This window comes from Paramisgurnus dabryanus, chromosome 24, assembly GCF_030506205.2.
Source record: "Paramisgurnus dabryanus chromosome 24, PD_genome_1.1, whole genome shotgun sequence".
In the NCBI taxonomy this organism is placed as follows: domain Eukaryota; kingdom Metazoa; phylum Chordata; class Actinopteri; order Cypriniformes; family Cobitidae; genus Paramisgurnus; species Paramisgurnus dabryanus.
In genome coordinates, this window is record NC_133360.1 from 28,836,103 (window position 1) to 28,862,785 (window position 26,683).

Consider the following 26,683-nt stretch of genomic DNA (forward strand, 5'->3'; position numbering starts at 1 on the left):
AAAGTTTCCCAGAATATATTTCTTTTCAGAAATTTCAGTCCAATTTATCATTTTGAAATATACACGCAGGCTGCACGTAAGTGTGCTTACCTTGCCGTGCATGAGCAGGCGGAGGGTTAGTGTGACATTCATTCCTCCATCTCCAAAATCCTGCTCACAGTTCATCCTGACGTGGGAGTTGGGCCCAGGGAGACGCATGAAAGATGCTCTGCGGATGATGGAATGGGTGGGGAGGGGGGAGTCAGGAGTCTCTCCTTCCGCTCGCTTCTCTGTAACAACAATACATAAAGCATAAAACATCAGGAAGATGACATCGTCACCGCCCGCATGCGTGCTGTGATGCAAAGTCTTAGAAATATATGCCTTCTCTTTTTGGTGACATTTATGCCCTCAGCAATCTACTGTACCCATCACACCAGTTCTCTGAGATATTGACCAAACGCTTTATGAGAGCTAATATAACCCAAAAATCTCATTTCGTTTATGCACTTTTGTCTTAGTGCAACTCAATATGCTGTCTTAGATTCGAACTCATGACCTTGGTGGCATTGCTAGCGCCAAGCTCAAACAGTTGAGGGAATACTGCATGTCTCAGCAATAAATACGATCTGTGATACCCATGCCATCTGATCTTTCGCTCAAAGCATTCAGTTAAGAGAAAACACGCATGACACACAAATCCAACAATGCCCAGGCAGCTGAACGATGACATTGTGGTGTTGTGTTACAAAAGCACACATCACAAACCAAACCCAGTGTCACCGATTTAGCCCTAGTCAGAGAAGGCGGCATAACTGGAAGTGCTCGCCGAAATGACTCCCAGTGCATTTCTGTAGTTTAAGGTGGCGACCCAGACTTGTTGAGGTGGGGCTGGTTGTGAACAATCTTTGAAAATTGCAGGTTTTGTGCACATCTAACTGAATGAAACAGCACAGGTTCTTTGGAGACTGTCTGAATGCTTTTTATAGACGGTGCACTGCGGAGAGCATTGAGAAACATCTAAGACGACAAATATCTGAAGTAGTTTCAGCAAAATCTGATTTTAATGCTATGCTCTCAGACAGTGCGGCTCAGGGGCTGTTCGAGCAGATTGTTGTTTGTTGTCGCTGTTCAGTGACAGCTAGATTGGAGCACAGTGGACTGGGACAAAATGCTATTGCATTGCTACACTTCACTTGACACAGCATTATGAGTTACTGTTAGGGCTGTCACAATGATTTAATAATCGATTGTGTGACCTCATCGCGATGATTTCAGATCACCGCAATGATTGCACATCTCTTCAAAAAACACAAGGGGGAGCTGCAGCGCCTGTATAAACGAGACCGTATCAGACGGCGCTCCTTAACTGACAATGCGATGCATTGCAAAGCAATTTAATACAGTGGAAAAACAGCATTTAAAGAAATACTGCAAAACATTGCATTTTTATTTTTAGTTTATTGTTTTTTATGAAGAATTTTCAGTTTTTGAAATATATATTCAATAAATAATTACTTTTAAATATGTGTTATGTGTATTAATATTTACCGGCAGGTAAACCTTGCAAATAGGGCCAGGCCAAAGCATCAACATCATCGACAACGTAGACGCAAAATATGCACGTCAATTCGGCATAAACAACGGAAAAAACAACAGCAACAAATGTATTTATAATCTTGAAATAAATTGTAATAACTTCATTTCTGATGACATCACAAATCCCATGTACTTTGTAGCCCCTCCCTTCCAATTATCTGCATTAATTCTACAATGCCACGCCCACTTCACAATCCAATCAATTCCCAATGTGTTAAATCAAGTCCCTACCATATTATTTCCATTGAGAAGCCTGACTTAATCTAAATTGCAAAGTTGTTCACTTAAAAAAACATACAAAAATATGGTTTTAATGTAAAATTTGTTTATGATCTAAGATTTTGCCAAATGAGAGATGTCCTCATTGTAACATATTTTGTGTTGACCCATGGAAAACATATTTGTAAAAAAAAAAACATAACCCTAACCCACCCCTAAGCCCAACCCTAACCATAACTGAACCCTTAAACAATAAGTGAAAAACAATAGTCTAGAAGTAGCTAATCCTGATTGAAACTTGAAACAACCCTTAAACGTATTTTTAAAATCTTGAAATGTTGACATAATGTTGCCCTGAGGACATCAACTACTTGGCAAAATCAGGAGAGCCACTTTTCATATCCTCTGCATGTGTTTTCTTCATACAGTATAAAAATTGATTGGCAAGTGTCTGAACTGCTACGACAGATGTCACACAAGCTACAAAACCGTTTTGGCATGCTAATGATGAATTAGCTTGATGAGGGCGTTCATGACCGCTAAAAACAAACCGTCTATCATTTCTTCACCGTCCCCCTCATCACGCTTTCTGTAATCCGCCGACATATTAATTAAACCCACCGCCGTCACGCGCACTCAAAAGTGAAGTCATTTCGACAGGACTCGTGCCACACATTTACATTACGTGAGAGGCATCGGCGAGTCGGGTGTGTGGGAGTTTGGCGGCGTGTAATTTGGACAGTCATGTCCACCGGTGTGCTTGTCATTTGTGCAAAGCGATCGTTACTTGCGTCTCATTTATTCTCCTCCCTTAAGGCTATCTGCCATCCAATTATAGTAAGCGACAAAGAGATGGTGTCCGGTGGTTCACACCTGTGGTCACTCATCACCATTTTGCCAAGTTTTTGTTAGTCCAGAAACAACATTTCTATTAAATAAATGGAAAAAAACTGCTAAACCATCAAGGATTCAAGACCACGTCCTGTTTGCTTCGATAATAGCTTTGAACCTTAAGAAAGATGTGTCTACTGGAACATTTCCATTAAATGGATCCAAATAACCTGTAAATCCCCCTACTACCTTAATGTGTAATACAATGGCACAGCTAATGAAGATGAACCAACAGTATCTTTGGCTGTACACTGATAGTAGACATGGTACACTTTCAGGTGCATTCAAGCTTTATTAGTATGGGTGTTTCTTGGAATCAAATGCATGACCCATGGTGACCCATGACCCATATTTGTGTTGCCAACCCAATGCTCTGCCAGTTAAACTACAATTACCGGATACTTTGAAATGCATAGGGAATAATAACCATCCAAGTCTCAGACTACTTGTGCGTACATACTGGAATATAATGTAATAAATGTATCCTGCAATATTGACCGTATGTCATGAGCTACTTCTACCAAATGCCCAAGTTCAGATCTGAGTGCATTTCAAAGCCAAGCCTGAGATCGATAGTGTCCATTGCACAGACACTAGCGAGCACCTGTGTGCGTTTGAATATGAACACAAACTCAGGATTATTCAAAGCATTTGTATGCAGGCGAGCGTGTCGGGTCACGGCGGAGCGCTGCTATTTGCATCGGCCTGTTTCTCCCTCGCTTCCCCCGTGTTTGACGCGCAGCTCAAATACACACCCTGCCAGTCAAGGCCATGCACACCGATGTGTCCGTTTTTGCTTGCCTATCCTGTCAACATTTATAATGGCACATGCCGTGAATAGATCCACTAAACGAGCAATAGTTTTACACTTGGGAGTGCTATTTAGATGCATGATTTGGTTTTTTGGATGTTAAAGGAACCAAATAGCCAAAACTTGTTTAAGAGTGCATATCCAAGTTTGTGAGATTAATCTTGTCGAAGGACTTTCACGCATTTCTATTACAAGCCATGACGCTTGGTTTCAGTGTATATGAATGATGAAACTGCTTTGCAGGATGGGGTTAAAATCATAATTTAGTTTCTCTTTCCCACTGACCCATGCGTGACTGATTCACGGCCCAACCCATGCCAGCATCACCATCACTCCACCGAATGGACAAACTTGTGTCTCTTAAACACCGGGCCGGCCTTGGACTGGAAACTCTATTAGCATTACACAAGAGCTGAGTTAATGTTATTGTCGGGTGAATTGGTTTGACGATATGAAAAGAAGCTTTTTAAAAGCATTGGGTCTAATCTCTTATGTAGACAATGAAGCAGAAGGCCTTGGGTAAATAATACTTTCTCTGCTGACGAAAAAGCATTTGTGGGTGTATTTAGATTTGTGTGTCCATCCCCATGTGAGCCAATTGGAAAATTTTGTCTGATGCCTCTTTGCAATCTGATTTGAGTTTGATGCATGAAGGAAAATAAGTTGCATTTCTAAATTTATGTACATAATCTGTGTGTTTGCATTCACACATCGGTTTACACTTGTTGTTACACTCATCTCACAATATACAAACAAATTATGAATTATATAGTTGCACATACATTTACACAAGACATGCTAATAATGTTATAATTGGTTTGATATGATCGTTCAAGTATACATATTATTAATGTTGTTAATGTACTCATTAATCTGTTCTTATGAACAGAAGGTTTGTTTGTAGATAAAAACAAACTATTAAAAAAAATCGTACACTTTCTAACCAAATAATTTCCGTGACATTCACAGGGTTTACAGATATTGGATCAAGATTTAACTTTCAAAAATGGATTTACAGTTTGCTTCCATATCTAAATCTGACACCAGGGATTTTCAGTTTCATTCCTGGAGGGCCACATCCTGCAATTTAGCTGGAACCCTAATGAAACCCACCTGCCTGTAATTTTATAATCGTGAAGACCCTGATGAGCGTATGCTCTTCAGGACCTCCAGGAATTTAATTGAATGTTCCTCTCCCACACCTGTTTATTTTTCTTCATTAAACTCCATTTTTAGTTGAGCAGTTTGCATCAGTTTCACACGGTTTAGTTTTCGATTAACATGTTTAACCCTCTCTAACTTTTACAGTTAAACGAATTAACCAAGGTTTTTAAAAACTTTTCCGTTTCAAACATTTTTGGATGCTGAGCTAAGCATAACTAGACGAAATTCACTATGTTCATAGTTTTTGCACCCTGATCTCACAAAAAATTGTTTGTACGAAAAAAACTATCATGAAACCCTAACCCCAATGTCACAGGGATAACAAATCGAAATTGAAAATGTCAATTTTTTTATTATCATAATTTATTCACCGTCATGTCATTAAAAAGCTGCATATGAACACAAATTATATTTTCATTTAATGCATAAGCAAACATGAGCTAGCAAACTATACATTTTAATTAGATACTGTAAATGCTAGTATACAAGTATAACGTTGCTTATGCTTGTTAAATGTGCATTAAATAATGTTATACCACATGTCTGTTGAATGCTTTATTCTGATTGGCTGAGAAATGTTCCATGGTTGAGGATTATTTTTCTGTAAACCACACACCTAATAAAGGTTATTTTAGGTGTGCATTATTTTTAAATAATTCAACTACCCTTCATCAATTATTCCATACTTAACTCTTTGCCTGCCATTGACGAGTTATCTCGTCAATTAAGAGAAAACATTTGCATAAAAAAGTGTTCCTGATGAATTTTTATGTTAATCTGCAATACCGCGAATCTCCACTTGCCAATTTATGAAAAAACTGAAGCCAAAACGTTATCTACTAATTTTAAACTCTGTGTATGTTTTGATAATCGTTCTGAATCTGATCTCTTACAAAATTTCTCCACAAAAATGCAATTATTTCAGCTTTCGCTAAAAAAATTTTTTTAAAGAAAAATACCCATATTTAAGAGTTTATAAGCATATAATATAGATCAGATGAAACTTTTTTCCCCATTTTATTTGTTTGTTTATTTGTTTGAAAAGCAGAGGGTCTGTTCTTTTATTTGATATATTTTAGTACTGGGCATAGATTAAACTAGATTAATCTCATACAAAATAAAAGCAATTTTTTGCACAACTTTTGAGTTTGTGTTGTGTGTAATTATTACGTGTATATATAAATACACACACACACACACATTCATGTATGTATTTAAGAAACATTTACATGTGTATATATAAATTTATTTTTATATTTGTATATATTCTATATTATATATAAATAAAAAAACAAATATAAAAATACAACATTTCTTTATATATATATATATATATATATATATATATATGTGTATGTATGTATGTATGTATGTATGTATGTATGTATGTATGTATGTATGTATGTATGTATGTATGTATGTATGTATGTATGTATAATATTTACACACAGCACAAACTCATATGTTATGCAAAAATTACTTTTATTTTGTATGAGATTAATCTAGTTTAATCTATGCCCAGCCCTAATATATTTGTATGTTTATATATTTATAGAAGAAAATTTTCCTGGAAGGCATTTGTGAAACTTTTGTGCAAATCACAAAAAATGCTGGCGGGCAAATTTTCAAAATATAGTTGGCGGGGAATGAGGTAACAAATACCCATTTTAAAAATAAAACTTTAAAAAATGTATTAAAAATAATAAAGGCTATGTATTGTTTATTCTTAGTTCATATTAAAGTAATTATCTTATGTAAGATAAGTGTTAGCAACAGTGGTTTTGTGTCCACAAACAAAGCAGCATTGTTACCTAAAATAAAATTACACAAAACTATCAGAAAGCCTTTTTACTAAAATAATATTTTATGGATAAAAAAATGTAGTTTTTAGTTGGGGAGGGAAATTTTATTTATATTTTCTGTCTAATAGTTATTTCTATATCTCTTGGGTGGGGGTTTTGTATTTATTCATGTATTTATTTATTTTTTTACTTCATGCTTATTTGTTAAAATTTAAGTTTTGTTTGCATTTAAAAAATGTATTACAAGTTACAATTTCTAATAAAAATATTGAACATAAAAAATGTAGTATCTAACAGAAAACTTTTTTGTGTATATACACAAGCTTGCACAGAGATCCGTACACAGACAGACACAGACTCTATTTAAATCAGCAAAGTGTGGCTTCATGTCTCTCCTCTGACAGATCCTTGCCGGAGCGCACAAGACAAAACAAGATCACGCCGTTTTGCCTTTCCTCCCTCCACCCACTACATCCATCCGTGTGTCTCTCCCTCCCTCTCCTCCCATCACTCATCTCGCACTCGCGATCACTATAATTATGCTGAGTGGGATAGGGGGGCGTTGAAGAGCTCTCTAAAGAAGCAGAGTTCTCCACTCGACAGTGCGTCTGCTTAACTACAAAGCAGTCAGATTTTATTTAGCCTGATCTTTTTTGTGGCTGTTGCATCACAATCGTATTGCGATAATTGCCGCTGTCTCGGTATCTTTGCAGCCGATGCCGAAAGTAGCCGGGGAGTGGGTGCGCCAAGTATGAATTCCTCGTGATAAGTGGATTTTTTGATTGTTATCTTTAGCAAATCAATAACTACGCTGATGGCTCATGGCATTAAAACAACTTAAAAGGTCAATAAACACAGTCGCAAGCCCTTGAGGAAAGATAACGGTGCGTTAGCGTTTGCTAGTACAGAGCTATTATACCGACTTCAGGTGTTTTAGCATAATTATGGTGTTTAGGCGCAAACTGAAGCGACACCAATTTTGGTGCGATATTATTCTTTCTTTCCTCTCCGCAGAGAGTTGGGTGGGCACCACAGGGAGCTGTTTGGTTTGTGAAAGAAGACTGACAGCTAAAGAGTGTCGGTGACCTGGCCGACGAAGGGCCAAGGGCCACGGGAGATTTATGTGACAGGTCTGAAAACAACTCGGCAAAAGGATTTGGACCGGTTGAGGGAGACTCGGAAAAGGATTCAGGCGTGTTGTTGCTGACGGCTACTCGATGCCACAAGTGGCAAATGTGCAGCGATGAAATGTCAAGAGAATGATGCAACTCTGAATGTCGATGTGACACAAAGTGAAAAAGATTCACAAACTGTTTTAAAAATGAGATGATTTAAAATCACGCTTCACCAAAATCATTTTCAACCTAGTTGATTTTCTTTCTCCCGTAGAATGTAAACAACACAATCTGTGGATCACGACGATTTTAAGATGTTAATGATTTTATTTTAAATGCAATTTCAAATTATCACAATAAACTGCAGTACAAGTACAAGACATAACATTCGGTAAACTTCAGCAAGTACAAAACCAAAAAATACTAAGAAAACCTGCGTGAATGATTATTGGATGAGTTTTTTTCCAGAATCTCCTCAAAAAAAAAAAAAAAAAAAAAAAACAGCAATCAAAAGCAATTTTCATCAGCAGAGAATCTGAAATGCTGTTTGCAATGGTTGGAAATGATTAATCGCGATTAATCGCATACAAAATAAAAGTGAGTTTTTGCATAATATTTATGTGTTTTGTGTGTAATTATTATGTATATTTAAACAGAAACACACACATGTATACATTTCATAAATGTTTTATATATATATATATATATATATATATATATAATTTTTAATCATTTATACATAATATAGAATATATAAAAATATAAATAAATATATATATATATATATATACACGTGTAAATGTTTCTTAAATGCATACACGAGTGTGTGTGTGTGTGTGTGTATTTATATATACATAATAATTACACACATCACACACTCATATGTTATGCAAAAACTCTAAAAACTTTAATTTTGTATGCGATTAATCGCGATTAATCGTTGCCCACCACTCGTTAAATAATATTTAAACTCTGGACATTTGAATCGAAGCACTGGAAAGCAGTCAGAAGATATCTGGCATAAAGTGGGGCTGCGACGATAAATGCCGATATACAATAATAATACATGACCGGTAACTCTTTTTCATCGCACAAACGATATTATGCACAGCTATTTCATGTACTATGTCTTTAGTCAGTAAGTTCTTATTGATCTGAAATCACTGTTAGTTTGAGTCGTTTATAACATGCATTTGAAAAAGCAACACTCGTCAAACATAATCATTATACATCTTTATTATCATGAAAATATCTCAAAAGGTTTAAAGAACCGAAATATTTGCTTAAGCCATTTTCTGGAGCTACATTTGTAATGGTTCTTCTTCTGCGGCGCATATTGAGTTTCTGCACGAGAGCGCCCTCTGGCTTTTGATGTAACGGCATTTCACCGTAATTCATTGAAAAGCATAGCAATCGGCCGATATATCGGTGGACCCCCTAGCATAAAGAAAAGAAAACTCATTATACTCCGGTGTAGTTGTGCACAAGTTTTTTCTTTTCAGTGTGAATCTGCTCCCAAAATGACCCCTACTTACTTATTACACATGACTAACAAACGTAGCAATGGAGTTATCATGGAGTCCAAAATGTTAAAATACACCCAAGTAAAACAGAAGCGTAAGCATGCTTTAGCTTGCTAGTCAGTCAACTTAAATGCTAATGCTAACAAGAAATGCATTGCGTTTAATTATTTGGGGCTGACTCTTATCTAAAAGCTTAATTTAGATATACCCAGCTGTTATACATTTCGTTATATACAATTACATTTAGGCATTTAGCTCACGCTTTTATCCCAAGCTAGGTATAAAGTTATACCTAGCTACTTAGCTTAATTTTTTATGTATGTTAATGGCCATTTTAGTATCTCTGCATATTAATAGTGTACGTCTGATAGATGTTCATTTTGGATTTCTTTGGATAAGACTGCACCTGCTGGGCTTCTTGCTTCAAGATCCTGTGCCTTACGAAAAGGAAACATCTAATCAGAAAGACTTTCTGTCCAGTTCTGCCGCCTAAATAACATTCTCATAACATTTTTCTGGATGAATGAGGCCTGATGATGGACTGAATGAGGCTCTAATAATCTTGAATCAAATGTAGCTAGTTAGCTTAAATGTTAATGACGGGTTAACTGTCTTTAGGTTTCACATCTTTGCTGTACTGTATCTGGAGCTCACTTACAAAAGAGAAACAGCTAATCATTAAGGCTTCTTTGTGGCTAGCACTGCCACCTAAATTAGCGCTCGGTAACCTGGCAGTGGAATTATAGGGTTAGCACAGCTCAAGCTAAAGTCGTGATTCAATCGCTCGGGGGCGCGGATTATGATGTGTGTGAGAACAGCCCACGTGGAGAGCGTGGGGTGCGCTCGTAATGACCTTTCTAATCTAATCCCCATTCATTGGTCGTCACAAATAAAGACCAACTTGGATAGAAAACGAGCATGAATGTTGAAGATGGACGATTAGCATGCATGTTTAGTAGTGGCCTTTGCTTCACAATTTTAGATCAGTGCTTGCTAATATTGTGCATTTTGAATACTTCCAAATAAGCTAGCATGCCCTTTCATCGGCTACTGCAAGTGGAGCACTTAAACCCATGAATTAAATTGTAATTTTGTACATAATAGAAGAAGTTAACATAGTTAAACACAGGACCACTAATCCGACCGCTGTGACTAGCATATGAATGCGTCTGCGATTTCCCTAATGCTTAAACCCAATGCTGTTCTACTCATAATTTTTCCTCATTTGGTGTGAAAGGCTCCAGCTGAGTGTCGGTGCCGAATTTAATTTGCTCAGTGATCTCAGAAAGTACAAGGACTGGGTAGGTACTTAATGAGTGGAGGCAATAACCTGAAACTGCCCTATTTTGATTGAATTAGAGACAGTATAGTTATTTATTCTTCTTGGGCTTTTGCCGTTGGGTCTCTTGTACCCTGCAGGAAACTTCATTTCCACTTCTCTTTTCTTAGCCCTTAATTCTTCAGCCGCCGCCTGGCTGGCTTCCCCCGCTTAAATCAGGTTGAAGGTCGTTGGCCGAGAATATTGGCAGAAGAAAATTAGACCGGCTTGTTTTCTCATTCCCATCCCTGACCTCGGTTCTAAAGTGGCAAAGGATTACTCGCATACCAAAGGATGGCAGTGTAAATACAATGAAGATTAGAAAAGAAAGGGCCAGGGGAAGAAGTGAAGGAGATGGCTACAGTTATTGAATTTTCAGAGTTCCCCTCGAATCAATGCCGAGCTGCATTTCACCTGATATTTAGTTGACCACATTGAAAAAAAGCCACAATTGCCTCCTGAAAACTTCTTCTGAAAGCATCTTGTTTCTTGTGTTAGACAGAGAACTCCATATTCCCCGACACAAACTGACCCAAATACATATTATAACAGCGCCGCGATGCATCTTCCATTTGAATTAACTTGCGCCTCATGTCTTGAGTTGCTGTCGGCTTTGTTTTATTCACAGGGTGCCTTGTGATACCCGAGCCGGTGAAGGTCTGCGTTGGCCAGCCCCTCCAATGAGAGATACGAGTCTCGGACACGGTTGTTTTAGGGACTTGACGCCTGAGCCCAGTAGAGCATGGTGCTAAAACAACACAGCGTGCCACCCACCCTTCACACAGGGGTGGATTCCAGGACTCACGCACAAAGCAAACTGAGGGGGCCTGGTGGGAGGGTCGAGCCAGGGCTTTTGTCAGCTGCACAAGCAGAGCAGTTCGGGCGTGTGTCTCTGATCTTTGGGACGCTCCTCAGCTGTTCCATGCCGGACAGCTGGACCCCTGAGGGAACCAGACGGCCTGCTAGAATTAGAGTACAGGCGACAGGACTCCGCGCATTTCCCCTTTGAAAATGTTGTCTTCCACCAGTAACTATTCAATGTGCATTATTAGACACTGTGTGAGTTCAGCTCAACTGGTAGAGCATTGCATTAGCAGTGCAAAGAGCATGGGTTTGATCCCAAGGGAATACACCTAGAGTAATATTGTCTGTTTCTAAATCTTCATTAGTTCCCAAACTAACAGCAAGCTGATGCCAAATGGTTTTGACAATTCGCAAGTGGTAAGGTTTGCCTTTCAGGACCAATGGATGAGCATCACACATCACACACATAGATGCTCATACTTTTTTCTGCCTAACTTACCCTTGAACCATGTAAATCAGAGTTAAAAAAATAAAAAACACGTTAATGTGTAATACTACAATAATAATACTGAACACTTTATAATGCCAGCAATTTCACTCTGGCAATTGGTCGCTTTATTGACTTCACATTGAAGTCACTTTACTTATTGTCAAGCAATTATTGTTATTAAAGCCGCAATGAAATTGAAAACTGTAATTTGTTTTGGAATATTTTGGTATTTTTTAACAAATTACTTCTACGAACGGCGAGGTTTGCTGCTTGGAGTTGAGGGATGAGTTGAAGACGGAGCCGTTAAAGGATTACTCAGTTTTCTTAAAAAAAATCCAGATAATTTACTCACCACCATGTCATCCAAAATGTTGATGTCTTTCTTTGTTCAGTCGAGAAGAAATTATGTTTTTTGAGGAAAACATTCCAGGATTTTTCTCATTTTAATGGACCCCAACACTTAACAGTTTTAATTCAGTTTAAAATTGCAGTTTCAAAGGACTCTAAACGATCTCAAATGAGGCATAAGGGTCTTATCTAGCGAAACGATTGTCATTTTTGATATTAAAAATATGCACTTTTAAACCACCGTTTCTCGTCTATCTCCGGTCATGTGACACGCTAGCACGACCTTACGTAAAGGGGTGGAAAGGTCACGTGTTACATATATGAAACGCACATTTGCGGACCATTTTAAACAAAAAACTGACACAGAGACATTAATTCGTATCATTCAACATACAACAACGTCGGAACGGTCCTCTTTCTCCACACTTGTAAACACTGGGGCGTAGTTTTGCATACATCATCCATGACCTCTTGACGTGATGACGTATTGCGTGAGGTCGCGCTGGCGCGTCACAGGACCGGAGATAGACGAGAAGTTGTGGTTTAAAAGTGCATATTTTTTATTTCTCTTGTCAAAAATGAAAATCGTTTCGCTAGATTAGACCCTTATTCCTCGTTTGAGATCGTTTAGAGTCCTTTGAAACTGCAATTTTAAACTGCATTAAAAGTGTTAAGTGTTGGGGTCCATTAAAGTCCATTAAAATGAGAAAAATCCTGGAATGTTTTCCTCAAAAAACATAATTTCTTCTCGACTGAACAAAGAAAGACATCAACATTTTGGATGACATGGTGGTGAGTAAATTATATGGATTTTTTTAAGAAAATAAACTAATCCTTTAAGTCAGACACCTGCTGCTCCATTAGTAATGTATGCCCCGTGTTTCCTTTTTTTATTGCGAATAAAGTCAATTAGATTGTGAATATGTTAAAAACAATCCTTTTAATAAAAAGTTGCAACCAGAAACACTTTATATCGAATATTTTAATTTCTGCTTATACTGTATGAAAATAACAGGAAACAGGCCTACATTATTAATTCCTGAACATTTCTGTACATTTCACCACCATAAAGTTATTATATATCTAAAGTTCTGCACATTTACTTAAAGTTGGCACTGCTTTTCGATTAAACCCAGGGTTAGCTTCACACAACTCCTCATCGCAGCTGTAATGAGGTCTGCTGGGAGCGATGCAACCCGTTCACCGTGCCCTAACATTCTGCAGGGGTCCTGACCTCTCACCCCATCACACCGTTCGACCATGTCAAAAGAGACCTGGGTGTACGGCAAATGCCCGCAAATGAGCTTAGGGCACTAATGACCCATTGGGTGAATATGCTGTCTGTGATACGCTGTTTATTTCTTCATTTTGCTCAAAGATCACTTGCCATGATTAATGTTCACTCAGATGGAGGTGATCATTACCATGACTGATATAATGTCACGGGCGTTAAAGGTTACATCGGTCCTGCTTTTGATAACTATATTCTATATGTTATTTATTCCCTTCAAATTACAGAGATATTAATAATATGCATAATGCATCTTAGTCATTTATTATCTACACTTTTATGTCACAAGAACCTAATGATGTCTATTTTTACACAACCATCTACCCCAAAAATGTCCCCAAAAACATTTGTGACCCTGTCTGTGAAATCAATATTAAAGATATGAAGGTTATATTTTTACAGAATGTTCTTTACGTTATGTAGGATGATTTTACAGTACAGTAAATCACATTTTTGGTCATAATTTAATTTGCTGTGTTAGGACTTGATCTTAACTATGATTTTTTTTACATTAAATAGATCAGTAAGAGTTTCTATTTTCTAAAGAACAAAAAATAAGATATTTTGATGAATGATGGTAAGCACACAGTTGACGACACCCATTGACTTCCATAGTAGAAAAAACAAATACTATGGAAGTCGATGGATAGGGTCAACTGTGTGCTTACTATCATTTATCAACTTATCTTTTTGTGTTCAACAGAATAACGAAACTGTATCAACAATGACGTGACTTGGGGATAGAGAAATCTTTTTAACTCTTTCCCTGCCATTGAGGAGTTATTTCGTCAATTAAGAGAAAACATTTCCCTGCCAATGACGCTTTCCTGACGAGTGTTTACGGTAATCTATAATTCCGCTATTATCCTAGCCTGGTTAGCCAGACCTACATCAAGATGTAAGGTCTGGCAACTCTTCACACAAACGGCTCAATGCAAGGGGCGGGATATAAGGTTGTCCCTCAAAATGCCTCTGCACGCAATAGGATAGCGCTATGACCAATCAGAGCAACGAAGAACGAAGTTTTCAAGTAGGAACCGTCGCAGCTCTGTCGTCATCATGTTAAGCCCGCCCCACAGACGCTACACACTATGTGATTGGCCTGACCAAATTTTGGTTTTTGGAGCTGTTAAGTGTATTGTGAGTGCCTAGACTAAACCCTGGCAGCAAATATATTTTGCGGCCGCTAGGGTGCGTCTAGATTTCTAGGCTACTATTATCCACTAATTTATTAAAAACTGAAGCAAAAACAAATTAAATTAATTTTTAACTCCGTGTGTGTGTATTGATGATTGTTCTAAATCTGATCCCTAACAAAATTTCTTTACAAAAATGCAATTATTTTAAATTTTTCCTCAAAAAAAATGTATTTTTGAAGAAACTTACCCATATTTAAAAGGTTATAAAAGGAAAAACAAATGAAGATAAAACATTTTTTCTGGTTTTGTTTGTTTGAAAGCAGAGGGTCTGTTTTTTATTTTATATATTTGTATGTTTATATATTTATAGAAGGAAATTTTCTGAAACATTTTGTGAAAAAAACAAAAACTGCTGGCGGGTTAAATTTAAAGTGTTAAATTAAGCAAATTTAAAGCATTTCTATTAAAAAACACCCATTAAAATACTGCACAAATATTATGCAATGATTATTTACCGGCATTCTTAACTTGGTTTGCGTAAATAAACAAACGTGCACTAATAAAATCAAGACACACTGATTTATTTGCATTGCAAAACCTAGGCCCAAACGCCCATAATCCATCAAAACTAGGCCATTTAATTCTCCAAAAACCATTCTTCAGACAAACAAAATTATAAGAAGCATTTAAAACCTCCACGCCACTGAACCACTGGCATAGATAGAAATAAATCTGAATTATAAATACATTTTAATAAATCTTTATACAAAGCTATCGCTGAATGTATCATTACTGACAAATCTCATTATTCGCTTAGTTTGGTCGAAGGAGACAAATAACAAATAAAGGTTGTAATATACAAATACTATTATCCTGATCTAATTCATGTACCACTGACATTTATGAATCTTTATCTTCTTATTAGCAAACAACATAATATTAGTCTTAAATGAGGAGACAACATAGCAAACCACAGTGCCAGTTACAGTAGATGGACGGACAAATGATCTCATTAAATAATTGTAATTCGGGGGGTTTATGTTATGACGGGCATCAGAGTGACAAGAGACAGGCTTGTTATGGCATGTCATCCTAATTGTGATTCGGTCGTTGCGTATATATGTGTGTGTGTTTGATGGAGGATGGTGACAGGCCGCATGGGCTTGTCTCATTAGTAAATGTCTCTCTTCGTCTGTAGACCAGGAAGAATAACGGCTTACCATTGTGCGTCCATTGTTAATTCCGTCAGCACTTATCAGTGCGAGCGAAGCAGGTAAATTTAAACTCCAGGTTTGACTACAAAACCTGCATCTCCATTAACAAGTTAAAAATAACATTGCAATGTCCGCATCTGACAACTGGAACGACTAGCATGTTTGTGTAGTACTGAGCCACAGTGAGTGTCAGTCCACGTTTCATCTATCGAGTGAACACACTGTCTTTGTCCCCGGGGAGCCCGGCGTGTGCTGGAGACGCAGTCTGGCCCCTGGGTTTGTTTACTGTGGGCCAAGCTGTCCAGATAGCATTCAAACCTACATCTGTCTCATTAACCCCTACTGAACCTATTGATTTCTCCCCCCGTGATTTTAAGGGTCCTCGAGCTTTCCACAGCCATTGTGCTAATTCCAAGTTACAAGGGATAATGTAACGCTGGGCTTCCTGTGTCTGATGCTATTCAGTAGGAAAATGACTCACGATCATTAAGCCATCTGGTTTTGTGCAGAGACACCAGTTGGGGAATAGCCTATATCTTCTTTTGCTTGCCTTTTCTATCTTTCCATTTATAGATTATTACGAAAATGTTAATAAATTAATTTGAATGTTTAATTGGTTTTAAATAAAAGTTACATCTTGTGAAATACTGATCTAGTACACTATATAAGCATTGGGTCTAAACCAGACACTGAGGGAAATTAACTAATTAATGAACAGGGTTCCTGGAGGGCTAATTTTTAGTTTTGTTTTACTTATTTTTTTTATTTTACTTGTTGATATGTTTTATTATTGTTTAAAATGAGAGACTCCATGCGGGCATGGGCATCATGTTGGAGACCACTGGATTAGATTAATCTAGGACTAGGCCTTTGTTATATAGGACATTTAAAGTAGTTTTTTCAAACAATACTGGTGTGCATCTTAAGATAAAACAATGGCACTGATATATATTGAGATACGTCAATGCATTTTGTTTTTAAATTAAGGCAGATCAAACATGCATTTTAGTCTGGGACTAGGATAAGCCAGTCGTGGAAACCGCTCCAAAATGTTTAGCTTTGACCCAACAACCCAGCATAGGTTAAATTACAACCCCACAGTTTGGGTTCATCTCTTTTGGATTGAAAATATACATTTTATATTCACATACACAAGTCCAAACAACATGTTGCATTAATACACAATTCAGCTGATGTGCGTTTTGTTTTTATATTGAAGATTTTTAAAGTGCAAACTATACCCAAGTTTAATATAACAAAGTCAAACTGATAAAATTTTTTATATGGATAATATTACAGTTTGGTTTGCGTCTGTCTAAATAAGCAAATTAATCAAATGAAGTATCTTACATTAGTAAAGTGATTTAAATCACTAAATAATCAAATTAATTCATTACATTTCCACCAAAGCGTACGGTGAATGTTTAAATAAAATTTGGTATATCAGTCCCTCCAGAAAAACGCACTTATGTGATCGCATGATTTAAAGCATAATCAGCCAAAGTCCGCAAATTTATGCAGGGGCCGCATTTTTTCAAATACTTTCGCAGCATAAATTGCAGATTTCCGTGCGCAAAATATGCGGTGCTTGCATGATTTCATAATCCGAGTATTTTCGTAGCAAACATCACATAAATCTTAGCAGAAAGTTGAAAAATTTTGCATTTACCTCACACAAGCGCAGCCATGTCCCCTGTTGACATGTGAATGTTATGAAGTGACGTGATTATGTGACTTGAACATCACTGAAAAGCTGCAAAAGCTGAAAACAGTTTTGCTAATTCCCGCAAGTTTCCCGCAATTTCATCACATGAAATTGCATAAATATCCCGCATATTCCATTGCATTTTCCATCGCAGAAAACATGCCGCAAGATCAAGGATTTTTGCCCGCAACAATCACAAAAAAACTCCGCATTTTTCTGGAAGGACTGGTATATTATATAGTTTATTTATTGCAGCTTTAAAAACATCAAAATGTAGTAAACATAATGCAAATGCAGAAAGGGTTTAGTGCTTCGATGGATGAAGCTCATTGTATATATCACCTGTTGTGGTAATGCCCAAAATAAGCACTCGCCAGACCATGAAACAAAAATCGCTCTGTGTAATTTTGTCCCTTGAACTAAATTGCTGGTGTAATATTCAATAATGATATGTTACAGCAGTTGGTGAAAGACAATAAGGGATGTGTCTCTTTTCATTTTTCTTGATCGGGCGTTCAATTTTCTCAAGCATTATAATTATTAGAACCAGAACGTCTATGCTTCCACCGTTAATCCGAAAAAAGTGCTCAAATATGAAAGTCTTGAGCGGATTAATTCACAAGTTAATTAAGTGCTGGAAATGATTTGCTTAGAAAAAAAACGCCTTGTGGAAATATCTCCGCCTATATTCTTAATGATATCGCTTGTGTTTTAATGATGGATTTACCTATTAAGAGATTTGCCTCATGACCAGTATAAATGTTGTAAACCAAAGGCCCAGGATGAAAAAAAAACAGGGTTAAAATGTACTTGACAAATGATCTCATGCTTCAAAACAAGCAAACAAAAACTTTAAACACATTTAAGCACCCAGAAATATCCATCCAAGAGACAGTCGGGCCATGAAAACCTTTTTAAAACAAACACGAAGCTTAGTGTCTCCAACACCCAGACTCTCGGTGAGAGATACTCCACACATCGTATAAAAATAGCCTTCATGTCACTTTAAATGACACTTGAATGAAGTGCGGTAGGTGACCGGTGTGTCTCTGTCCACCTAGAAACACTGCAGTTGTGCGTAACTGAAAATGATTACGGTTAACAAGATATCCAAATGGACCTCATTTGCTTTCCTAATACATATTCTTCGTCTTAATGGGGATGTTTAGGACAGAAGAGGGTCGAGATCTCATTACAATTTTATGGACGAGATCTTCTCAATGCACCAAAACGATCTTTCTGTCACTTAGGACAGAGGCAGAGTGGAACTTTTGGGACAGGAATAGCTTTCCGTCCCCGCACTTTAGCTCTTTTCCTCGTTTTCTCCCTCTGTGAATTGGCATTCCACTGTTCTTTACTTTCAATTAAAGTAATGGACATCTGGACAGCAATCAGAACGGCCCCTTCGGGTAAAAAACACCCACAAAGGATCCGTGTGTCTCGTCCGCTGCCAGAGAGCCGACTTTAATCGATGGGCTCAGAAGACTAATTGTAGAACGTTCTACGGCAATACGGAATCCTGTTAAGATCCGAGTCATCCTTTCCTGCTCCATCTCTGATGAATTTCCTCTCACGCTCATTTAAAGGGTCTGTTTATTAGATGCCATTGTTCGGTTCTTGTTTTCCTCCAGTTTTTAAAGGCAGTAGCTGTGATGTATTTTCCCACAATGATTAGCAGAAGTAAACAAATATTTGTCAAATAAATCTTTGGTGTCCCCAGACTACGTATGTGAAGTTTTAGCTCAAAATACCATAATTTATTATAACATGATGAAATTGCTTATTTGTAGGTGTGAACAAAAATGTCCCTTTAAATGCAAATGAGCTGATCGCTGCACTTAATGGCAGTGCTGTGGTTGGATAATGCAGATTAAGGGGCGGTATTATGCAGAAAATGGTTGATCAAAACTAAGTTACTGGGTTGATCTTTATCACATTTACTAGGTCGATAGAAGCACCCAATTATAGCACTTAAACATGGAAAAAGTCAGATTTTCGTGATATGTCCCATGTTTAACTACAAAGCTAAATTTTTTGTGACGTTCTGAAATCGTTTACTTGTATCGGAGCACAAATAGTGCAGTGAGTTCCTACCCTTGCCACAAGCGGAGCTATAGCAAGCAAATGTGTAAACTACGAACACAGCTAAAATTTATATCAGGGCAAAATTTTTAATGCATGTACGTTTTGTATTTTTGCATGCTGCATGGCACAATCTAAGCAAGCTTGATTCACGTTATCGAATTCTGAAATATTATAAACGCAATATTCATAATGCTACACATTAGCATAGTTTAAAAATAATAGTTAATGCATGTGTTACCTAATATTTTTAATAGGGCTGTCAAAAGATTAATCGCGATTAATCGCATATAAAATAAAAGTTTGTGTTGCATAATATATGTGTGTGCACTGTGTGTAATTATTTTGTATATATAAATACACACATACATGTATACACTTAAGAGAAATATTATGTATGTATATATTTTTTAATCTATATATAATATAAAATATATCAAAATTTAAATAAATAAATAAATATATATATACATGCATGTGTGTGTATTTATATATACAAAATAATTACACACAGTGCACACACATATATTATGCGAAAACAAACTTTTATTTTGTATGCGATTAATCGCGATTAATCTTTGGACAGCCCTACTTTTAAGTCAAATTAACTTTTTAAGTCAAAACTATTTTAAAAACTACTTTATTTAAGTTGAACCAACAAATAAAGATTTTCAAGGCAACTTGCTGCACACTTCCACTACTATCGCACACATGGTTTAGATTAAACCAGGACAAGGCATTAGTTTTTTAGGACATTTAATTACGATTACTATTATGAACAAGCAACAGTCTGATCTCCAACTGAGCAAGTACCCAGTTACCTGAATAAAAACAATACTAATCAGATAATAATGGCACAGGCATCTGAAGGTAACTCTTTCAAGTACAGTAGAACAAAGTATTCGCAATGCACTTCTCACGACATTGTGTTTGTGAACTTGTTAGAGTGCATAAGAATAATAATGTGATGTTTCTCAATTCAAAAAAAAAAAAAAAACGCAACATAAGGCAAAGCACGCTTCCAGAGCGAGTCTTCCTAAAGTACATGACGCACCCCTCTTTAGATCAAGCAATCATCTGGTGAAGTCCTCTTAGCTCAGGAGTAAACGGGTGCAGTGCAGCGGGGATCGCTTTGTACTCGCGGGACACATTAGTCCCTCAGGCAACATCTCTGCATATGCCGCCGATTCTCTCAGATTACAACCAATTTATGGACACATTCGGCTCCGACGCCAGCAGGCACGACATAGACGGGGAGCCTCTAAAAATATATGTAATACAGTCCTGTATCAGATGTGCTTTTTTTTTGAAAATTATGGTTCTTTTTAAATATGCTCTTCCTCTATGGGTGTTTTGAAGAAAATGTAACTTAATTTGTATTCTGCTGTATGTTCCCAGCTAAAGGGTAAAAGTGTATGACAGTATGAAGTATGACAGAAACAAAGGGACTCTTAAAATACGCTGCACTAAAAATATCCTGCTGTTCTTATCCTTTGTCACAACCTGGACATAAAACAAATGTAAAGGTTTATCATATAAAGATATTTATCCTTGGAAAGCATCGAATTGGAGAAGTAATACGTAATTGTGCATGCCCCTCGGAGCAAGATGAGTCATTCATAAAGCTATCTGTTACTATAGTGAGTAAGGAAAAATGTATTGTTTTAATAATTACATCCAACTGAGAACCCTTTAAATATTATTTCCCTTTGACCTCGGTTAAGTCATCGAGTCTTTGAACACCTTGCCACTTAGCACATACACCAATCTGAACCTTCGACCTCTGTCTGCGCTGAAGGTCATCCTATCAGTCTGTCACTTTACTCCGGTTCTGTGGGATGATGATGATGATGATGCAAGCAACCCGAGAAGCCACTGGAGATGATGGGATGGGGGATGTCGAGTGAGATGATCGATAGTCTCAGAACAGTCAGGCAGTCAGGTTATGGATACTCGCATTACTGCCTGCTTACAGGAATTTATAAACCACTGCTCATTGAGCACCGACTCGTTTTACTATAGACACAAAGCATGCAAGGGATATAAATGACAGACAGAACATTACAGAAGACACATTTAGTCCCATTTTGCAATAAATGGATAATAAAGGAGGTTTACTTTTTGAAAAATGTTAATCATCCACCTTCGGGTGTCAAATTCGCACAGTGAAAAGTAACAGGGTTGTATTTGGCTATATAGCATTTTAGTAAGTGCTGGATAGTTGCTAACCTCATAAATCATAGAAAAACTATTTATTTAATAATCTGTGTAAAATGGTTAATATTGGTATTAATGCACACTTAAAAAACAGCTTAAATTAAGAGTTTTTACAACGGGACATTGTGAGACCCTGGGTGGAAAGATAAACCGCCTAATTAGCATATAGATATCTGAATATTCTTAACGCATTCCCCACCAGCCATTTTTTTGTGATTTTCACAAAATGCCTTCCAGTAAAATTGTTTTCAAAAAATATATAAACATGCAAACAAACAATAAACTCTTTAATCAGTTTTTTTTTTCTTTAAAATTAGTAAATAACATTTTGCCTTCAGTTTTTTTATAAATTGGGTAAGTGCGCCATTTTACTAACATAAAAATTCATCAGGAACACTTTTTTATGCAAATTTTTTCTTATAATTGATGGGATAACTTGTCAATAGCAGGAAAAGAGTTAAGCAAGATGAATGGGTTAAGCAGAGGCATGGTGTTCGTCATCTGTACTAGTTATCATATTCTGCCGTGGCTCTTTTTCTACCCTGCAGAGATAGCTGACAGAATCTGCAGAGGCTCAAAGTTTAGGAGGAGGGTAAGGGCGGATAAAGAGCACCGGTGGATTTGGATAAGACTATCAGGAAGGTAAAAATAAGATTTTTCGGTCAAACTGATTAAATAATCCTTTACTGAACTTAGAATCACTTTTCACAGGATTCAAACACGACGACGAGTGAAAAGAAACTTTTCTGAAGAAAATTGGCTCGGCCGCCACAGTGCCGGTATCTGAATGGTTGCCAGGGTGTTGCTATGTGGTTGCTATGTTTTTGTTATAAACGCCCTACGTCCGAAATCACATACTGAATTAGATAAAGTACCTACTCGTTGACCATTAAAACAAACAGTATGTACTATATATGGATAGTATGAATGAATTCAGACGTAGTACATCCGTCATGTATACGTCATCATAACAACAAGTTGATGTTAAACAAGCGAAAATTAACCACAAGGGACAGCAGTTTCCTGATGAGTTTTTATGTCAATCTGTAATACCACGATTATCCACTAGATGGCCAATTTATAAAAAAAGCTGAAGCAAATTTTTTTTTTATTAATTTTACACTCTGTGTATGTTTTGATAATTGTTCTGAACAAAATTCCTTCACAAAAAATGCAATTATTTCAGATTTTTGCTAAAAAAAAAATTTGAAGAAAAATACCCATATTTAAGAGTTTAAAATGGAAGGTATTTTGTGAAACTTTCACAAAAAATGCTGGCGGGCAACTTTAAAAAAAAAAAAGGCTGGCAGGGAATGAGTTAAATATTGTTTCTTCAATGCAAGTATTGGTATTGACAAAAACCCTAAGTCTAATGCCTTTTAACTCTGAGTACCCCTTAAAATCCACAATTGTTTTGTTTTGTTTTTGTTTGTCTCAAGTTCAAAAGAGATGGACGAATGTGTGCCTAAGCCCAAATATGAACAAAAGTGACAGTGCCTTGATAAACACCATAAAAATGAGACATTTAGACAGCAGTTTTCCATCCTCACTTCCTGCTTTCCCTTGAGATCGTCATCTGATCTCCGAGCAGCTCAGTAAACATCCGTAATGTGTCCTTATAACATTTTCTGGTTATGTACATTTCGTCCTTGCGCCTAAATTGGCCGTAATTCGAGCCAAGCTATTCTTAATTAAATTACATCAGCGAGCCTGTGTCTTCTGGCTCCCGCGAAGCGCTCCAGCCATTAAACTTAAGACTGAGATGCTAACAAATCATTTTTTTTATTACATTGCCAATCGGCAGATTGCATCATGCTATTTTTACATCTGGAGCGCTTGAAACCCTGTGATGGGTGAGCGGTGGCAGGAGATGTCTTTAGTGAAGTACTTTGCTTTGTGACAGAGGGATAGGAAAGAGAAAGAGTAATATATGACTAGGAGGACAGACGTCTCCATCTGGCTTTGACTGATCTCTGGTGAAGGAACCGAGGCCCTGTGGAGTGGCCGGGGTGGAAATTAAAAATGCAGGTGCACGTTATGTCTTGGATGTCAAGATCCCTCTGTTCTAAATGTGTTACCAGAGGACCAAAAACATCTTTATTTCATTGTTTTCATTTCTTGTTTGTGAAGTGAGAACCGCTACTATGGGTAAGAGATATTATATTATAAGAAGGGAGTAAGTATTTTGTTAAAAAAGACCATTTTAGGGCTCTTAAGATATTGTTTTTCACATTACAGTAATTGAACAATGATATATTTTTACAATCATAAAGCACTTTATAGGTAATAAGTAATGCTATTTGTGATACATACATGCACATACATTGAGATCATAGAAATTGTGTATAATAAGTATACTTATGTTAATTTAAATTAATACAATTTAAAAAAAATCTTTGATTTATGCCCATGGACATGTTGTCATATTATTCACCCATTTCCCCATGTTAAATTGTCTCATATAGTTGAATCATTTTATGGCCACTTTTCTTTGAACACTTCCTGTTAAAAACAAATTCACACATCATGATGAATTCACCCCCGAGCGAAGGCATAACTGGGCATTGTAACACCTACTCATTTATGTTGGCGAGAAGCCACGCAGATAAAAAGCCTAAACCGGTAGTTAAATGCGGGCGAGTACCTTGCCCGGAATGCTTCAGTGAATGCCAGCCCTCTAAAATGGGCACCTAAATTGGTAACACGGAGCGACGGCCAAAAAAAAAAGGAATATAATCTATATATATGCGTGATTACCTCGTGATCTGCCATCTGTGACATTGAGTCTCAAATCTAACCCATGAGTAAGTCTTCCTAATTACGTGAAACTATGTTTTACGAACACAAGAGTTATCGATGGTCTCGTTTTTGCTATTGTTGGGACATGAAGCGCCATGTAATCCAAAATGTCTAGACCGATGGCTGTATAATCCATCATGGCCGTAATCCAAAATGTAGAACGTCTTGCGGTTACCGCCGAAATCAAACAACTCGGTGAAAGCAGACAGTTTTCTAATGAGAAAACATCCCACAGTTACAACAAGGTCTTTGTGTTGGTCATGTGTGGAAAAACCTCATTTGAAGCCACTTATACACCGGACAAAAGCAAATCCTAAGTGTTGCTCTTCGGGTACAAGTGACGTGTCTTGGGGGATATTGAAAACCATTGCTCAGGCTGGACTCATCTCGCCATAAACGGCACAATTACTGCGACATGTGACCTTTGAATCTAATCTGCGACGGCATGTTTTGTGGTCACGCTTCAGGGAACGTACAACTGGGGATATTGGTTGGTAGGAACTGGGAGTCTAGCAATAAACTGAACATTTGGGATTAGATGCATAACTACACTCTAAAAAAAAAAGGTTCCTTGAGGTTCTATATAGAACCATCTAACTTTGATTCAAAGAACCATTTGGGGTTCTTTTTAATGAACCCATTAAAGTGGTTCTATATTGAACCATTTGGGGGTTCCAAATATGAAGCGGGTGATAGAACCATTTCTGGTTCGATATAGAACCATTTTTTTTAAGAGTGTACGATCATTTCAGAACATCAATGATCTTGGCTAAAACAACCAGAATCAGTTTTCATCAAATGTTGGCTTTTAGGGCAGATCTATTTATGTTTTTCTATGTAGATATGTGTAGATAGACAGTATTGCCATGCTAGTTCAAGCAGCCTCTGAAAGTTTTAAATTATGAAGATACAATGGGCACAAAAGCTCTTAACATTAATCATTGACACTGAGAATCATTGAAAGCTTTAAACATTTCGATCAATAGTCAAGCACTTTATGATATATGTCAGAATTTGAGACAGTTCTTCAAAGTGTGACAGTTTCTCGGGACTTCACATCAACATCATGTGGACGACCTACACCTCGACAACAGATCCAACCTTTTGCCCAATGGGAAATGAATCTGTACTAGACAAACTGTCCAAGGATGGGTTTTGACTGGTTAGGGCAAAGAGGCTAAGCGCATTACGAACAGAACCTGATTCTAGATCAGCTGTTTCTGCACGAGATGCGTCTCTGAATATTTCTATCTATGACAGCAGCAGATTTCTATGCTGATTTTTTATTTCAGGTCACATCCCATCTGCCTGTCATTCTGATGGACAGATGCACGGCAGTGAAAGGGGGGTGGATTGCAAAAGATGAGAAATGGTGGGAGAGATGAGAAAAGCGACACAGAATTGTGAAGATAATTAACAAGTAAGCTTATGTAGCTCAGTTGGTAGAAAATTGCATTAGCAGTGCAAAAGGTCAAGGGTTCGATTCCCAGGGAACACACAATACTGATAAAATGGATGCTAATGCAAAGATGGATGCAAACAGATGTTGGTTGTTCAATAGCTTAAATCCACCTGAAACTGTAAAGCAGATTAAATAAATAGCAATGCATTGTTTCAACGCATAATTAAAGGTGCAGTGTGTAAATTTTATCGGCATCTAGTGGTGAGGTTGCGAATTGCAACCAACGGCTTAGTCTACTGCTCACCCCTCGCTTTTGAAACACATACTGTATTAAAGCTATGGTAGCCGCCACCAGACAAACATGTCATCGTCGGAGACAACTTAGTAAAAAAAAATGGCGACTTCCATGTAAGGGGACCCTCGGTGTGAAGATAAAAAGGTCCCGTTTTAAGTCAATAAGCACATAACAGTTCATTATAAAAATGTCTTTATACACCCCTGATAATATAGTTTTGTATATAATTTTGCATTTCTGTCAAGAGATCCTTCTAAAAATTACACACTGCACCTTTAAGTCAAATATAAACATGGTCTAGATTCATGTAAACCAGTGATTGTGTTTGTCTAGATTTCTTCCAACCGTAGGTTTAAACAACCCTGCATTTTTACAGTGTATGCTATAGTTTTATGCTTATGCTCCCCTGCTCCGCTCTCTCCATCATCTTGTATCTTGATAAAATGCCTCTTACTAAAATTCAGCAGACGTTGTAT

At 37.2% G+C, this 26,683-nt stretch overlaps 1 protein-coding gene across 5 annotated transcripts in view; it reads right to left on the reverse strand.

Annotated features, from left to right (window-relative positions):
• The window catches only part of pcbp4 (poly(rC) binding protein 4), a 91,336-nt gene that overhangs the window by 49,172 nt on the left and 15,481 nt on the right, over positions 1-26,683 (reverse strand). For all 5 annotated transcript variants that reach the window (XM_065259830.1, XM_065259829.1, XM_065259828.1 and 2 more), the window contains exon 2: positions 91-269. In XM_065259830.1, the coding sequence (XP_065115902.1) occupies positions 91-198 (108 nt within the window). In that variant the 5' untranslated portion in view covers positions 199-269. The remainder of the gene's footprint in view (positions 1-90; positions 270-26,683) is intronic.